At 42.1% G+C, this 18,317-nt stretch overlaps 1 protein-coding gene across 5 annotated transcripts; it reads left to right on the forward strand.

The window, feature by feature from the left end:
• Window positions 1-2,421: 2,421 nt before the first annotated feature.
• CLTA (clathrin light chain A) lies at window positions 2,422-16,691 on the forward strand. 5 transcript variants are annotated; one of them, XM_085043724.1, is made up of 8 exons: window positions 2,422-2,701; window positions 9,227-9,264; window positions 11,159-11,276; window positions 12,466-12,577; window positions 13,964-14,017; window positions 14,759-14,819; window positions 15,176-15,211; window positions 16,249-16,390. In XM_085043724.1, the coding sequence occupies exons 1-8, from the start codon at window positions 2,491-2,493 to the stop codon at window positions 16,255-16,257; spliced, it is 639 nt and encodes a 212-aa protein (XP_084899850.1). In that variant the 5' UTR covers window positions 2,422-2,490; the 3' UTR covers window positions 16,258-16,390. The 5 variants fall into 5 exon arrangements, with proteins under 5 accessions (XP_084899850.1, XP_084899845.1, XP_084899846.1 ...); XM_085043719.1 differs by lacking the exon at window positions 14,759-14,819 and having other exon boundaries at window positions 2,423-2,701; window positions 16,249-16,691; XM_085043720.1 differs by lacking the exons at window positions 14,759-14,819; window positions 15,176-15,211 and having other exon boundaries at window positions 2,423-2,701; window positions 16,249-16,691.
• Window positions 16,692-18,317: the final 1,626 nt, after the last annotated feature.

Genomic DNA, 18,317 nt, shown 5'->3' on the forward strand with positions numbered 1-18,317 from the left:
TGATGAAACACAGAAAATAATTTTCTTGGTCTTTTGAAAAATTTAATTCTGCTTATATTTCATATGCCTTAATCCCTATTCTGCAGTTTTAAGACAAGCAAGTAACCGGATTTGCTTTTCATTTTAAATCACAATGTCCTACTTGTATTTGTGCCATTAAGTCATCAGAAATCCCCCAGAGGGCTATGAGGGAGTGGAAAAGCAAAAGAGGAAGTAACTAGATTGCCACCCAAAATTCACTTTTCCCAGTTAAAGGGAAGCACTGCAATATTACTTTTGTGTACGTATACAGAAAGAAGAATGATGAAAATGCACATAGGAGTGTGTTTTTAGAAGAACTTGTGGAACAAAGTCAGCAAGTTTCTGTGAGATTGTGGCATATGCTTCATGGAGGCATTTCATTTTTATGGTCTCGTGCTGTGAGTTATGGGCCTGCATACCGCTGTTATTTTTAGTTCTTTAGTTTTCCTGTGGCAACTGGAGATTATTTAAGATAAATAACCTTGCTATGTTTCTACAAGAGACAAAATTCAGAAACATCTAGTCTAGTATCCTGCCATAGGAGGAGACTAGGCACATGTTTTAATTGACTAAGTGATGTGAAGGGAGCTCTCTGTCATACTGCAGAAGTTGACTTGTGCTTTTTTCCCTAGCAAATAATATTGACAGAGGGGGAAAAGAGTAACTCAGCATGTGGTTTATCTCACACCGTTAAATTCACATGGGAAACAACTGTCTTTCAGAGTTATATTTTTCTCTGAACTTGGCCTCATGTTTGAACTATTGTTTGGGACTATAACATAAGCCTGGATGGCATTACCTCTAATACATAATGAAACATACACACAGTTTTATAGACAACATGTAAGTGGAATTAAACAAGTACCTCTTGCAGCAACTGCACCGGTTGGAAGGCTGCCAGCATAATTTTCTCCTTTCTCACAGTGATATTTTCCCGTCCCATCTCTGTTGTGCCAATAAACTATACGCATGGCCAGCAGGTTGAAGGAGGTGACTGTCCCCATCTCTGCTCATGTGAGATCCCATGGAGTAATGCAAACAGTTCTGGGTCCCTCAGCATAAGAAGGACATGGAACTGTTGGAGTAAGTCTAGAGAAGGCTGTGATGTTGATAAGAGGACTGGAGAACCACCTCTATGAAGACACACTGAGGAATTAGGGGCTGTTCAGCCTGGAGAAGAGAGGGCTGTGTGGAGACCTCACAGAAACCTTCCAGTATCTAAAGGGGATCTACAGGGAAAGGGGAGAGGGAGTCAGTGTCAGAAACTGTGGTGATATAGGATAAGGAGTAATGGGTACAAGCTAAAAGAGGGGAAATTTAGGTTAGATATTAGGAAGACATTCATAACTCTGATGGTGGGGAGACAATGGAACAGGTTGCCCAGGGAGGCTGTAGATATCCCAGCAATGGCAATGTTCCTGGTCAGGTAGGGTAAGGCCTGGAGCAAGCTTGTCTAGTGGAAGGTATCCCTGCCTGTGACATCACGGATTGGGACTAATTCCAACCCCTTAATGTTCTATGACTGTATGATTCTATCGGTGTGATAAGGCAGATACAGAAACTGATCAAAGTAACTGTCAAAAAAAACCCCAAAAACCTGGATCAGAAATCACTGCCCTTCCAGTGAACACTTTTGTCTACACAGTCAATGGAACACATGGGTCCTGAATTTACACTGGTTTGAACCCATTAACGTGTATAAATATCTAAGGGGTGGGGCAAGAGGACGGAACGAGGCTCTTCTTGGTGGTGCCAACCACTAGGACATGAGACAACTGGCAAAAACAGATGCACAGTATGTTACACCTGAATATGACGGAGAACTTTACTGTGTGGGTGACTGAGCACTGCAACAGTTTGCCCAGAGAGCTTGTGGACTCTCCCTGACTGGAGATATTCAAGAACCATCTAGACACAATCCTGTGCCATGTGTTCTGGGATGACCCTGCTGGAGCAGGGAGTCTGGATCAGGTGACCCACTGTGGTCCCTTCCAAGCTGACCCCTTCTGTGATTCTGTGAGTTACGCTTCCCAGCGTCAGACAGCAGACACCCAAAATAACGAGAGAAAGATGTTTGACACAACCGATGTTTTTATTGACGTAGTCTGCGGGTTGGAAACTGTCTCCAAGTTGCCGACGGAGCTGTGTGCCGTGCAGCGGAGCGGCTGTGCTCGGGCAGGCTGGCAGAGGCAGTCCCGCTGCCGCCGCAGCCCCAGGGAGCGCATCCCGCCGCTGCCGCCCCGCTCCTCCGGGCTCCGCGGCCGCACTCCGCCCCGCCCTGCCCGCGGCCGCGCTCTGCGCGATGATTGGCTCGCGTTCCGCCGGCCTCGCCGCCGCCGCTCGCTGATTGGTCAGAGCAGGCGGTGCTCGCCGCTCATTGGCGCAGACCGGGCGCCCCGCCCCTTCCGCGGTGCTGCCCGGCGTAGGCGCGGTGCGGAGCCGCAGCCAGCCGCCCGCCCGCCTTCCCCTATGGCCGACATGGAGCTCTTCGGTGCCCAGCAGCCGCAGCAGCCACCTGCCGGGAACGGGGCGCCCGACGGCGGCGAGGAGGATCCCGCCGCCGCGTTCCTGGCGCAGCAGGAGAACGAGATCGCGGGCATCGAGAACGACGAGGGCTACGGCATCCTGGAGAACGGCGAGGTGCCCGAGGCGCTGCAGGGTCCCGAGGGCCTCGGCGCGGGTACGCCTTGCGGGGGCGGCGGGTGGCACTGGGCAGCGAGGGGTGCCGGCTGCCCGTGTCCCTCGGGGCGCCGCGGCGGGCGGGGGCGGTGCCGGCGGGACCCTCGCCGCGGCTCTGCCCCGAGCGGGGCTCGCTGCCCGGGGCTGTCCCGGGCGTGGGTCGGGGCCGTGCTGGAGCGCCGTGCCACAGGGTGAGCTACCTCCCCACTGTAATCTGTGTACCCTGAAGGTGCCCAAGGCGTGCCCACATCCTAATGCGAGCCGTGCTGATCTCGTCTAATCCAGGCGCCTGCCTGAAGGAAGGGCTTCTCAAAGCAGGATAAATCCGCCACTTGAGTTTCTGTCTTCAGCGGGAGTGATCTTAGTCTTAACGCATGAGAGCAATTAAGCTAATGTTTAATTTCACTAAACCTTTAGCCTTTGTTCCTTGGCAACCTTTGTACTGAAGGTAGCAAACCCGACACTGCAGAACCCGCGTTTGGAGGAGGATGGGATCTGCAGGTTGGGAACTGCAGGTTAGTGCGTTTCCAGGTAGCTAAAGGAGCTCAGAATAAACACTTCTCATTGTAAAAGGTTTTAACTGAAGTCTGAGTGGAAGGAGTTGATGTTGCAACACTCTGGGAAGACTTTGCTTCTACGTGTCACCAGGGCCCCAGGAGCATATTTGCTCTCATGTGACATCCCTTTGTCAGTGCAGTAGGATGCCACTCTTCTTCAGACTAAGTTGAAAAACTTTGCTCCCCAGTTCACTGTTGGGTCATCTTTAGGATTAAGTCTTCATTTTTCACCCTGATATCAGAAATTACTGGTGTATCTTACGTACGAGGGGGCAGGTGTGTCGTATCTCTGGGAATAAAGCTCAGCTAGACAGACTGGGTAGTGGAGACCTTATGGTGCTTATTTAGTGTTAGCACTACCCTTAGTGTCAGCTCACTCATAAGGTCCAAAACATATGGATTACACAGTCCTGAAAAGAAGGGTGTTTACTGGGGACTAACTTGCTGCAGCACAAGAACTTGAGGATAACTGTTATCAGAACACCATCCTGTTTTGATACCATACATATTTTGACTTCCGTATTCTATGTATAGTGTAGAAACATTCACAGTGGACACTTCCCTTCTTACTTTCAGAAGCCTTAGGCAAACGTTATGCCTTACATGGGCTTTAAGTTCCTAACAGACTCTGGAAAACTAAAGTGGCTGTTTGAAAGCTAATTTTGTTGAAAAACATTCTATCATTGGCCTTTCTCACAAGGTAGTAGGACAACTAAAGGATTACGTTCTCTACATGCATGCAGTCGTGACTATTGCAGAGTGTTTGCTTGTCAAAAAGTCAAATTGTTAAATGCTTCTGGGTTGGTTGGGTATCTAAAAGTAGTTCTTAAACTGTCTTTCAAGAGTTTTTTTCTCAGGTTGTGTAAGTTGACTTGTGAAATGCAGAAGTGTTATTGGAGAGCTTTCTCTAGAAAGAGCTTCATAAAATAATAAATATGATAATATGCTCTAAGGATCTGGGAAGTCTAGGCATGAGCTTTTGTCATCTTGCCTTCTTCTGTTCCCTGGGACTGCATTTTTGCTCTGCCTGTTAAATAGGTATGGGAGATGATGCTTGTGGACTTTTGGTGGTCGTGTTTTTTAACAGAACATTGATCTCTGTTGACTGTCAGAGCCTGCACTCTCTCCCTCATGTTAAAAAGCACAGAAAACATAGACTGCAGACATACAAAATGTTCTGGTTCAGGTATGGTGACAAATGATTTAATGACTTTTGTTGCCTTTTGTGTTAGACATTTCTTATCATCTGATCAGTACCTTAATAAATATCAGACAATTGTAGTCTCTGACAAATTAGCTGATTAAGCTGTTCTGTAATTGAATAGGTGAATGCAACTTTCTTCTTGAAACAATGCAAGTTCTTAGGTAAATCCTTAAGCATGGTGACCAGGGATTTGTGGATTTACTTTTTTTAACCATAATCTTTTTTTAACTCGTTATTTACAGGTCTGTTGGATAACTACTTTCTAAATACTGGGCCAAAAGTAATAACTTGGGCAGCTCTCAACTGAATTTTGAAGATCTTAACTTCAGCTGTATTGACAAGCAGTCATCAGCATCTTTAAATACGCTTTTAAGAATCATAGTGTCTCATCAACCAACAGTTTTTAAATTTCAGTCTCTTGATAAATGATTAGACAAATACATAGACAGAAGTGATCTTCATGAATGTTAATATCAATATAGGTGATTCTGTTAGTTGTTGTAATGGTGGATACTGGGTGAGTATGGTGGGAATGGCAGAATGTTGCCAAGCTCACGTCTCACTAAGCATCATTTGATGTTGCCATGGTCAGGGTTGGAATTCTAGCCTGATCCAGTAGGCCATTCGTTATGTAAATAGCTATGCCATTTGAGCTGCCTGGGCATGCAAAAACCTAATCTTACTTCCCTTGGAAGATGAGGCATAATCCCTTCTTCAGAAAGCAGAGTACTGTATAAATCAAGTAATACAATGCTGTTGCCTTGTTATTAGTAACGTGATGTCTTATGAGGTTTCTTTTTCAGTGATGAATCAATGTGTACATGTATTTGCAGTCACATTCTAACAAGAGTATGTCTTGAGGTTGTATCAGTTCACTCGCTATGTCCCTGTACAGGAGACAGAGTTCAAATGGAAATGGGTGGCTTCTAGATACTGTATGTCAATACATACTCCTCATGGTAGTTTATCGAGTAGCTCCTTGTGGGGAATTTCGTTCAAAGACAAGCAGTTATATATGTTAACAATCATGCAGATACACACAATTTTAATGTAGGCTGACTGGTCTCAAATACCGCCTTCATATTTTCAAGCTCTGTTTTATATGAACTTGACTGAATGATGTTTCTCTGTCTTCCAAAGATGTTCATGAGCCTCTAGCAATTAAGAAAATTAATTGTGTCTGGTGATTTGTCTAGAGATTTCATTTAATAGCCTTTCAGGAATTGAATATCAATTTGCTTGAAAATTATTTAGGAAAGAATTGATTCCTCCTGTCTCTGTAGTTAGTACCACAAACAGAAAGAGTTCTTGTCTGTGACTATTGATTTTTTCCTTAATCATTTGAACAGCCATTGATCTGGGTTTTGCTATGCAATCAGCATCTAAGGCTTCAGACCCCCATAAGGCAGCACTGAGAAAGGTATAAAAAAAGGATGATATCTCTTTAGCTTGTTAGTGATGCTGCGTTATTATGAAGTCAGGACAGAAAAATCTATTTGTTTTCAAGAGAATACTATTGGAAATTTACAGAAGGTGGAAATTACAGAAGCAGTTACATTGGAAAATTACAGAAGCTGTCATGGCACAGCATTATTGCAGGTGTGGTTTAGTTCTAGCCTATTGATTATATCGAAAATGAGGGAAATAACAGGTTTGGATATGACAGGTTAGAGCTAAAACACAGGCTAGAAGCACTCTTCCTGAGTTGTTTGCCTTTATTTTGCACACAGACATGAGAATGAATTATGGATAGAAAAATTATTTCTTCCCCAGGTTCTTGCATAACTATGTAAAGAAAAGTTTTGTATAAGAGTCTTCTTTCTTATCCTCTTATGGGTGAGAGGTAGGTAAAAGTGAAGCATGACTGTGCCTAGAAGAAAAAGGATGGGGAACTAGGCCTTGAGTGGTGAAGTTACTTAACCTTATGTCAGAATATATTAAACTTTGTTCTTCTGTTTCTTTAACTAGAGCTGCTAGCTCACTGAAAATAGCAGTGAAGAAATAGAGTACTTACTGTTTCAAAGAGATGCTGAAGGTAACTCATAAAAAATACTTTTATTTTAAAAGAGTGTAAGAAGAGTGTTTCAGTGTACTACAGAACCCTGCCTCTGACTTTTCTGATAACAGTCCTCTTTTGTATTGAGAATAAGACTTTAGAGAGGCTGGTGAACAAGGCTAAGCAGACTTCCTTTTACTTTGAGTGGTACTGAGTGGTATTAATGCAAGTAGTAGCCTTCAGAGTAGCTGATCATCATTGTGATAAATCTATGAGGCCATATATTGACTTCCAGGACTAGGAAGTGACAAAATGGTTTTTATATTAATCTTCAAACTACCCAGCCTTTTCTTTTGTAAGCTATAGTAAATGTGGAGGACACTGATGCTAGCTTTCTGTTTCTGGCAAGCTGGGGTGTTATATCTCCTGCAAATGCTAGGCAGCTGATATGATTTATCCTCTCCAAGCTCTTCCAGACTCTAAAAATTATCTGTGTTGCTGTATGAAAGTTCATTATTACCATATTGTCAGCTTGTTTTGCAGAACTGTAGATGTTTGGGCATGTTCATTGCAACAGTGCTCTTAGAAGTAAGAGCTTATCTTAAATTCAAAAGCAAACAACAAGGAGTATGGATCATTACGAACTGAGATAGCTCTAAATATGTGGATGTTAACTTCAGGAAATGCAATACTGTGATAGAATAGGAGGGACTCTGAAGCCAGAACAGAGATCTTCATTGTTCATGGCTGGTGAAAATGTTATGATGGCAGTACCAGTATTTAGGCTTTTTCTGGTTATGAGATGTCATGTTTCTGTGAACAAAAAGTCTGATACACAACTAGCATTGATTACTGGTGTGAAGACTGGCAAACAGTTAGTTTTGCTAGACTTCATACTTAATTATATAAGCACTGAGCTTAGAGATCAGAAATGAAGGAATCTTTGACTATTGGTCTTGTTCCAGTTAGCACACTTGTATTGGCATATGACAGCATGCTGGTGTAGTTCCATTTCCTCTTCTGCTTGTGATATGCTCTGTCAGCATGCTGACTGCAGCTTAATCTCAAGTTCTAAGGAGCTCAGAACAGATGGGAAGTTTGATCTAATACTGCTAATGCGTCTGACCTGATTGCCCTCTGGAAACACTTAGTTCAGTGTCTGTTAGTGTTTGTTTCTGTGCAAAGAAAAATGGCCCTTACACGAACCTCTCTGTTTCATCTCAGCCACAGCCTTAAACAGTGATGTTGTTCCTTTTACCTGAGCAGACTACCACCCTGAATAGTGAAGACCATAATGAATGTTTTTGGTGTGACAAGAAAACTTGAACTATCACAACTGTGCTTGGAAGCATCCTCAGGATTTATGAGCCCTCTGGCTCTACCTTTAATCTTCTTAAAGGCCTCCTGTACCTCGCAGAGGAGTAGCAATCAAAGTAGCAGCCGTCTCTCAGTTGCAGGAATCTAGTAATAAAATAACAGGTTTTCGTAACTGAGAAGCTATTTTTTATTAACTTGAGTCTTCCCTACTAAAGTTAGTAACTATGTTCTTAGGGACTAGTATTGTCCAACTTCACTGCCATTCTTGAACTAATGAGTTTGCACCCCTGCATTAATAGTTAATGATTGCTCTTCAGGGCACAGGGATAAAGACTTAAAACACTTGCCTAGCTCCCTGATAAAGGAGTATGAAGAACTTCCTGTGTGCCATTCACTAGTAATACGAAACTGGTGCATACCTAGCCACAAAGAAACAAAGGATACAGCAGCAAAATGCTCTTAGTTTTAGGTCCATCAGCTATCTTTTTGTAAGAAGGTGGTGCAAAATAACTTGATTTCTCTGCTTGCTGTTTGGTACAGTCGCTTCTCTCACTAAGGAGAGACATGATGGAAATAATTCTGTGTGATAAATTTATCCGTGGTGGCATTAAGAGTGAGAGAAAGGTAGTAACATGACTACTTGGTATATCACGCTGACAGATGTTACAAGGCACTGCTCCAGAGAGATAACCTACTGAGATTTAGCAGTTCTTAAAATTTTCCATAGTCCAGAGATTTTAATAGTTTCAAAAACTTAAAAGTTTTCCTCACAACTGGCATGTGTTCCCTAGAGCTGTGTTTTAAGAAGATGAAATTTTTGGGTTCTTTGGCAAAGATTTGTAGCTGATCCTGTTCCTGAGGCTCTTTGGCCACTGTCACTTCAAAGATAATGCTGCAACTGAAGTAGGAAGCTATCAAGTAAGTAATCACAGATGGTAGCAGAAAGGTGACTTTGCTGGGAATCTTAGCTATATCTTTTGAGCTGATTAGGAGGTAACCAAACTAGGATAAGAATTACTAAGTGTTGACTGCAGGATTGTTAATCTGCCAGGCAGACACTAAAAAAGTGGCAGTCATCTCCTTCTTCAGAGCAGTTGTATAGTAGTCAGCTTCTAAGAGAGGGAGGACAAAGTGGGTGTAGCTGTAGAAGGCAATCTGTAGCAGCTTCTCAGCAGTATCACCTCGGCTGTTTGTATTCTTAAAAGTAGGATCTCATGATGAAGAAATGACCTTGTATTTCTGGTTCTGCAGAATGACAGTTCACTTGGTTTTTCATGCCTGTCCAGAAAAATGCAGGGAGAAGGAAGTGTCCCTGCAGGGTATCAAGTAACACTCATTTTCACGACTCCCACATTACATACTCTAGTAAGGCTTTCCATACAAGTTACAGAAATCAATAAATCTGGCTGTTCTATCTTTTCTCAAATGACTAAACAAGTCACCTCTTTACAGATGCTGTTGATGGAGTGGTTAACGGGGATGTCTATCAGGTAAGATAGAAGTATTCTGTACTTAGAATGTGCTGTTCTACTCAGAACTTTACCTTAATATAGACCAATACTTTCTATTTTTTGTCTTAATTTTGTCTCATATCTGAGAAGGAGCTTCTGGTCTGGTAGCTCATCTCATAGTTATCAATGCTCTTAATTATGCCCCTCTTCTGTACTTAGAGGCAACTTAAAGCAGCAGTTCATTTTGGAATGTGGCTTAACAGTGCATAAGTACTGTAGAGCAGACTGACATGCTCTATGATGTGACTTAACATTGACTTGCCACTGGCTGCTAAGCTGAAAGTGTGTTCTGATTATTTAGTTTAAAGCAGAGTTTTCAGATTTGCTTGCTCTTTAAAGAGAATTCATGCATCCTGGTTGTCTTGTCAAGATTGCTCTTACAAGGAACGGAAAATATTATATAATATAATATATTATCTATATTATATTATATTAATGGTGACATAAAGTTGAATTAAATTAGGGTGATGGCTAAAAAGCTCAATCACAATATGAAAGCATGTTAGACAACCATGGTAATGACAAAAAGAGGAGATACCTGCTTTATTATTGTCAGGGGGGAATGAGGCATGCTAAGGCAACCACTGTGTTTTAACTAAATTTCACACCAGTTTGTCCAAGGGATTGTCATTGCCTGGTGTTACAGTTGCCTGGTTAGCCTTGATTAAATGAGTGCTTGGGAAGGAAGCAACATGAGCTTCTCCTTAGAGTTTTAAGTGAATGCTGAGCTTTGTGGAGACACAGCTTTCACTGCTGCTAACATTCTTATATCCTCAGCATTGCTGTGAGGTTGATGGGAATACTTGTATTTTACAGGCCTTTTGTGCTTCCTTGTACAACAGAAGGTAGATTGCCCTTTAGATCCCTTGATTCTGTGTTTGGAATTCTAAGAAACCAGTTGCTTTGGTTGATAGAGCTTCCTCTTAATGAGAAAGGAGAGACTGAATGGGCTACACATAACTTTTGTTTTAGCTATCTGTAACTGGTTGGCCCTGTAGCTGGCCAGTTTATTTTGCTTTGGATGAAATGTGAAGCTTAATGGTGTTGCACTAGCCTAGTTCCTTTTGTCTGCATTATTCCTTCATTGAGGGCTACAGCAGATCCAAAGAAGGGCAAGGCACAGCCAAATCTGTTGCTAGCTGCAATCCGTCTGGTACTCTCAGGAGTGATATTTCTTAGCTCTGTTAGGGGTAGTATGAAGCAATAGAAATCGTTAAACTTGGAGTATCTTCTGTAGCAAATAGCACAATATTCATTAGCTTTGTGAATCTGGTGTATTAATGTTAGCCCTATTCATTTCAAGCCCTTGAGCTGTTACATTGGGAAAACAGTGCTAGTACTCTCACTGTTTTGATGCTTAAATGTTGAAAAGCCTTATAAGCTGCATACAGCAATCCAAATTTTGTAATGTGTAATGCAGATGTCTTCTGAAGTAAACAAGTAAGTTGCAAAGAACGTTTTAAACTCCTGTGCACAAAACCATAAAGAAAATTACTTTCACAGCAAATATTTAAGGTGAGATGAACTCGGAGAATATCTCGGCCTACAGCTGTGTTAGTGAGGTGCTAGGCATTGTCTTCTGTGTTCTTCAGGCTTTGTGCTCTGGCTAAGCATTTGTGGTACTTGTCTTTCCAGTTGTCTTGAGTTTTTGTTTGATCCCTGATTTCTGGAGGCAGTCCTACATTAATTTCCTTTAGTCCTGCTGTAATGCGTGGCAAGATGTTTTTCTTGTTCATGGTGGAAGTGTGTTATAACATCAGATGATTGTGTTATTGGCTCAGTTCAAACACTCTAGTTTTATGTAGCTGTCAGGCAGTTATCTGAAATATTCACTTGTTATGCACAAATGACTTTACTATTCCTTTCCTCAAAGGAGAGTAATGGTCCTACAGACTGCTATGCTGCCATCTCCCAAGCAGATCGACTGCAGTCAGAACCAGAAAGTATTCGTAAGTGGAGAGAGGAGCAAAAGGAACGCCTGGAGCAACTTGGTAAGCACTGTATTTGTTGATTAACTTAGTGTCAGCTTCTTTCAGGCTGAGAGAGTTGGGGTTGTTCTCCCTGGAGAAGAGAAGGCTCTGCTGAGACCTTAGAGCAGACTCACAGTACCTAAAGGGGACCTACAGAAGAGCTGGAGAGGGACTCATAGAGTGTGTAGTTTACAAAGGGTAATGGCTTTAAGGCCTCTTCCAACTCAAGCTGTTCTGTGATTAAGCAGTAGAATTCTGAACCATGGGACTGTCTTTTCAGAGTCTTTAACATGCTTCCTGAGTCTGAGGAGCGAGTCTGGATGAGTCTTCTAGTACTCTTGATACTGAAGTACACTTAATACTGGTGTAGGACTCTGCAAGTGGTTCTCTGAACCTTTACTTACAGATAAGCTGACAGAAAATGAACAGCTTTTGTAAATTTAAAAGATAATAAATAAATAAATACTGCAGGCATTAGTACTTTTTTCAAAGGATAAAGATTACTCATTTTGTAATTCCTGAGGCCATCTGTTGTCTTGTGGATCTAGATCTAATAACTGAATTAAGAAAGTAACAGATTATTAACTAAACTAAATACAGCTATCAGATGCAGTGGTACCTACCCATGGACAGCATCTAAGAGGCTACAAACTGGGGTTTGTAGTTTCTTAGAGACTTACATGGTAGAGGAGCCTTTGCTTGAAATTGTTAGGGCAGAACCTTATGTAAAATGTGATTCTGGATAGAGCTGACCCTTTTGCTCCTCTTTTGGGCTACTTACAGTAGATTAGGTTGTCCTGAACTGTAGGCTGTGTGCAAAAGTATGCAGAATGCCACATTCCTTCAGTTTGCCTAAGCAGAGAGGCTTTACTAAGGTTTGTTCCAGCACTGGCATAGCGAGGTGACTGTTTATGGTTTGAGCAGTTTGCAGAACAACAGACTGACTGATTCTGAACTACTGTGCAAAATGCCTATCCTAAACTGAAGCGGACTGTCCCAGTTACACAGGACAGGAATTCTGTTTAGCTAATCCTTTGAATGTCTGTAGTATTTAGAGTTGTCATAGCCTAAATGAGGAAATCTCCTAACCCTCATCTGAGTTGGTGAAGCAACAGTCTGCACTATAGGGCACCCTGAGCCATCAATTGAAATGTTTGCAAGATACACCTGGGTGCAAACACGAGTGACAAATCAATTCTTAAATCTTCAGATGCAAACTCACGAAAGCAGGAAGCAGAATGGAAAGAGAAAGCAATAAAGGAGTTGGAAGAGTGGTATGCAAGGCAAGATGAAAAGCTTGAGAAAACAAAAGCCAGTAACAGGTAAAGTTTCTCCAGACATCAGAGGAGTTATGGTACTGGGTATTAAAATAACTGGGGAGGGAGGTTAGAATACTTCTCATATGTCCTAAGGCAATAGTCCTTCAGATCGTTGAAGTAAATGCTCCTACTACCTGTCTTTTTAAGTTTTTGTAAATAATCTAAATGTCCAAGAATAGCAAGAGGAAGCATTAAGATGATGATTGAGAATTACTGAATATTCCTTAAGATATGAAGTCTGAACTTGTCCAGAAAATTTTCTACTCTACCCCACCTTGTTGGCATACTCCCAGCTGCACAGGCCTTCAGTGACTGCAATTACCTGCCTTGAGACTAGCATCCTTACTGACTTTCTCTAGTGCATATGGAAGTGGCATTATAGTTAATCTTTGCTACAGGTTATTTCATTAGATACCTGAAAACCTTTTGCTGTTCTTTTTGGAAGCAGTTCAGAAATAACATGACTCAATTCTACTAGTGAAAAACTAAGTGCTGACTGTGTCTGTGGTGGTTTGAATTGTCTGATTATGGGTCCTGTGGCAGAAGCTGATGACTTGGTTGGTGGAATAGTAGGCTCTTACACTTTCTTAGAGGTTCCCTGTGGAATTTTGACTTCAAAGCTACATGAAAGTAAATGTGATAGAACTGACTTAATGCCTCTTACGTCTCTACTTCATGCTGTCCAGGTAATCATCAAGACTGTTTTATGTTGTAGGAACTCACAGGCTTCAAGATGAACTGCTCTTTTGCTAATTTTGCTGTTGTTGTTTTATTTGTTTGTTTTTCTTGAAACACCGCTATTCTTGTCAAAAGAGCCATCTGGTTTGTCATTACTAACTGAAGTCCTAGGTAGCCTGCTCTTCTTATTAAAGGAAGAAAAGAGGCGTACACTGCCTACAGAGTTACGGATTTGCCACTTCCATTTACTGAGGAATTCACTGTCTTTTGGTTGGGGCAAGAAAGGGAAACAGGGTTGGTACTGTTCTGGTTGCTGGCCAGAGCTCATGACACCCTCATAGCTTTATTATGGCTAGTGTTTGAGTGCAGGACATGGAGTCTGGAGCAGGGCTCACTAAACAACTGTTGCGTAGAAGTGTTTGGTATTCTCATCACCCTGGTGAGATCTCTTGCCTGATGGTAGTATCTGTCCTCTGGGAGTAGTCTAATGCTAACATTGGGGCTCTAGCCCTCAACTAGCTGGTACAAACTTCTAGAAGGTAGCAGAATTTCTGTGTTGCCCTTCTGACTAATGCTTTCCTGTTACAGTAAGTCCAGGTGATGCAAGGTTAACGTGTTTGTTAAAACTGCCTCCAGCTGTGTTCCGAACTTCTCATCCTTATCTCTTTTCTCCTGCCTGCTTGCCTGCCTGTTGGACTACTTGCTACCTAGGGTGGCAGATGAAGCTTTCTACAAACAACCCTTCGCTGACGTGATTGGTTATGTGTATGTTGCTTAACTACTAATTCTGTTTGCAAGCCAATGCAATAATAAGGAGGATCAGAAGTAATGCTGAATGTCTGAAGGTGGCTTCTGAATATTAACTTTTTGGACCGACTCTGGTCTGCAGTATTAAGTGCAGTTCTCTTGTATACACTGCACAAATCCTAGCACTTTCAGATTAAGTCATGTAGTGTACACACCACTGAAATTTTGGTAATGACTTCAGTAATCTTTAGACCTAAGGGTTTACAGTTCTTTCCAGGCCAGTGAACATTGCTTAGCAAGATGCTTTGCTGGGGGTGTGGGTTAGTGCCTGCAGTTTCACATGGGTGCTGTATTTAGTCCTTCCACAGAGAAGCAGTGTTTAACTCCATAATAGGCAGTGAGCACTTGATCTGTGCTGCTTTGCCTACATATCAGAAAAATCAAGCAGTGCTTGCACATAAAAGTTCACAAAAGGAAGGTAGAAAGGAATTGCCTGACATTAATCAGGGTGGAAAAGGTGCGTGCATATAGAGGCTGTTAGAGAACAGATGAAAAATACAAGAAGGTGGTGTTGGGAAATCAGCATAAGATGCTGGGAAAACATTTAGAAGCAGTGTAGATGTTTTGCCAGCCCAATAGGTCAGTGAAAACAGAGCCATGACTTTCAACCCCAGTGAGTATGCTAGTTTCTGAGGGATAGAAGGATTGCAATGTTCATTGGCTTGTTCACGTATTTTAATTTCTTCCCTTAATTTGTAGACTTGAATTGAAAGATGGACATGTCACAGATTCTAAGGTGACACCTTTAGAAGGTGTACTGGTGAGCCGTGTTGTGGCTTTGAGTGCATTAATATTGAAGGTTTGGTGTGAAATTCACAGCTAACTGTAGGTGGATGTAAACCAAGACTTGTGAAATGATGGATTTACAGGTGGTGTTTAACTTTTCTGAAGTCTCCTGGAGTTGGTTTTGTTAGATTTTTTCAATAAAACCCTTATTTTCATATGTCCGATGCAAATGTGCAGTGTAAGTGCTGCAAAACTGGCTGCCTGTTTCCTGAATGTAGGCTAAGCTACTAGTGCATGTTCAGCCAGCTAATCATCTGCATTAAATTCATTCTCATTTTCTATATCTGACTTAAACTTTCTCTCGTTTCTTTTCTTCTCTTCACCTTTAAGCACAAACATAAATCATCCTTGCTACAGCCTAGAACAGTTAAGTAAAAAAATCTTCACTGCCCCTTAAAAGTGTCATGTCACATAAAGTAGCAGTGTTGTAGTGCTCCTTGTCTTCAGTGGTGTCTGTAACCTTATCATCCCTGTGAATAGTGCTGAACCCTCATGGGAGAGTCATTTTCACTGCTTTCTCTGTATTGCTTGTTGGAGTAGATGGATTTGGTTTGATTTCTTGGTGCTTACTGCTTTTGCACTCAGGCAGCTACCAGGGCCCCACAGTTCATGTAAACTAGATGCTGGAGTGTTATCCCTGCATTGAAGCAATGCTCTTGGCAGCACAGAAAAGCCAAAATAATACAGCTGGGAATCCACTGGCACTCACCAGTACAAAACCTCCTTAGAGTCTCCTTAGGGTGAGAGCAGGGGAAATATGTTTATTCTGTGAGGTGACCTCAAACAAGTCATCTCCTCTGCCAAGATATGCTGTAGTCTATAGCACTCACATGCATGGGATTTGTGACTTAAATTCCTTCTGATTCATGCTGCTTCACTACAGTGTTGGGAATCATCAGCAGATAGTTTTATGATGGCCTGTAGGCCTTGGGGCTGATTTACATCCTCAAATGGAATCTGTTTAAGACATGCTTGCAGGCAGTTGTAAATTTCCAGTTGGCAAATGTCCAGCATAAGCCATCAAGTGACAGAGGCTTAACTAGTTAACACCTGGGCATTTCTCCATAAATAAAATGCCTACATAGAAGTAGCTTACTTCCTGGAAGCTTGTGTGGCGACTCCTTAGGCAAAGACTCAATAACTATTCTTAAAACCAAACACCTGTATTCCAACATTTTACACAATCCTCTGCAATCCTCTGCACTGCTTGTGCATAGCATACTACTGCAATCTACTTTCATCTCCAGGACTGGGGCAATGGGAGCTTAAGTGGCCATAATGTCCACAACCAGCTGTCAGGTCACATTTCTTATGAAACATGCTGAAAGAAACTGCATCCTGTAAGTGGGAAGGAGTGCCTTATATGCTGGGCATTAACACAAGGTGCATTGCATTGCTTTTAGGGCAGCTGAAGAAGCCTTTGTGAATGATGCAGAAGAAGTGTTTCCAGGCACTGAGTGGGAACGTGTGGCTCAGCTCTGTGACTTTAATCCCAAGTCTAGTAAGCAGGCAAAAGATGTGTCCCGCATGCGTTCAGTCCTCATCTCACTCAAGCAGGCTCCGCTGGTTCGCTGAAGCAAAGCTCAATGGAGACACTACAGATGCAATATTTAACCTTACTCAGAGAAGCTATGTTTGCAGTAATTTGATTAATTGTTTCAATGTGTTTTTTTGGACCACATCATGATGTATCTAGAGCTGATCATTGTTTGATTGCATGTTCTTCCTGATGTTTCCTTTCTGTGTCTGAAATGGGAGAACCTCCAAAACTGTAGTCTCTGTGCTGTTGTGCACTGGGGTGTCACTTCCCACATTACTGATATTAAAGATCTGTTAAACAGCAAAATGTGTTGACTTTGGATGAATTAAGAAGGTCTCCTGCTTCCTTTTGACAGAGGGTGTTTCAATTAAGTGTGAGTAAACATTTGTCTTTATTGCTAGTGATTTCGCCTTGCTGGTGATTGTCTAGCCAGCAGCGCTTCTGGTCTCTGCAACTCCTGCTTGTTTCTATAAGCTTTTTTAAAACTCTTGAGAGCTTTAGTTTAAAAACTGCTCCCCTGTCCAGTTTATCACACTAGACAGAAGCTCTAGAAAACTGAAACAGCAGGCTTGTTAAGGGGCTTATCTTGCTTCTGTGGGACTGAGGACACTGCCTTCTGCAGGTAAGCAGTTCTGTAAAGGTGTCTGCTGTCTCTCTGGCTGCCCATCTCAGGCTCAAAACACGGTAGAGGGCACTGAGTAGTTGTTTGCTACTCTGTTGCTTATTCTGTTCTGCTAGGTATTCAATTCTGTCTTCATGTGCAAAGATCTGTTGCGTAGAGGCTGTTTGGATGTTTTTGAACTGTGTCCTTGTCCTTACTGATCTTTGCAGACACTTCCTTCCACTGGAGAGCTGGAGAGCAAGAGAAGGGAAGACTTGCTCTTTCTGCTGCTCATCTGCAGATTGGAGCTCTGTTTTCCAAGGTGGTTGAATCTGAAACAATCTGGTCTAGAAAATCTCTGTTCTGCTTCCTTGGCTGACCCACCATTCACAGGAGATGTATTCTAGCCTTGCTCTGTTAAACCTTACCTTAGCTGTCTATCTTCTAAAACTAATCCATTCAAACTCATGCATTATTTCACCATTTTTTTGAAAGACACAATATCTTAATTAGTGTGTAGCATAATTGCTTTAATACTTCTTATGTACGAGCTGGAAGGTTAGTCCAGGCAGTTTAGAAAAGGGTTGCACATGCAGACTAAAACGTACTTAGGCTCAGGATGCTGCTGCACGGCAGCTGTCTTCCTAGCAGCTGTGTCCCTTTGGTGGGTAAGATAGTGAATAAATGTTTCCAGTTGGGGCTGCAGTAGTTAAGACAACTTACTGTTGTTTGTAGTGACTGGAGCTACTCTCATTTTTGCAAGTGTGTTCACACACTACTGATGGGGGTTATGAGAATGATAGCAGACTCCAGGTCTGGAAGCTTGATTCCATGGAAGATTAATGCAAGAAGGAATCTTCTGAACTGCACAGGGGTATGGCAGCTGAGTCAAATAGGACTGAAGCACAGAGCAAGTCTGTACAATTCTGACTGACACTCATTGCTAGCCTTGACTAATTACGCATTCACTTTGACTGAAAATTTCCTTTTCTCTGTTCACTCAAAAGCTCTAAAAACAAAGGCTTTCACAATGAGCTGGTAATTCAATAAAGAAAAGTCCAGAGTGCTAAATATACAATCTTCACAGTGTTAATATGAATTTAGGAGAGTTTCAAAGATCAACAGGTTAGAGGGGTTCCTGCACACTGAATTATGGCATTTGTTGATCACTACCCATGCTTTCCTATCTTACAGAATGTTTTATCTGGCTGTGGGTGCGGTTTAGAGCTGCAGTCCAAGAGAATAGACCAACACTCAAAATCAAGGCCAAAGCAATGTTAGAGAAGTTAAAGCAGTATTTTATATGCTGGGTTTGCAGGGTCTAAAAATGT

Source organism: Lichenostomus cassidix, chromosome Z, assembly GCF_008360975.1.
Source record: "Lichenostomus cassidix isolate B80296 chromosome Z, HeHo_3.0, whole genome shotgun sequence".
In the NCBI taxonomy this organism is placed as follows: domain Eukaryota; kingdom Metazoa; phylum Chordata; class Aves; order Passeriformes; family Meliphagidae; genus Lichenostomus; species Lichenostomus cassidix.

Bases quoted from the DNA above. Each gene is read 5' to 3' on its own strand.
- CLTA (XM_085043719.1), top strand. From the start codon at position 2,491: ATGGCCGACATGGAGCTCTTCGGTGCCCAGCAGCCGCAGCAGCCACCT. The intron at 2,702-9,226 runs GTACGCCTTGCG...ACCTCTTTACAG, and splicing joins TCCCGAGGGCCTCGGCGCGG to ATGCTGTTGATGGAGTGGTT. The intron at 9,265-11,158 runs GTAAGATAGAAG...CTTTCCTCAAAG, and splicing joins TTAACGGGGATGTCTATCAG to GAGAGTAATGGTCCTACAGA.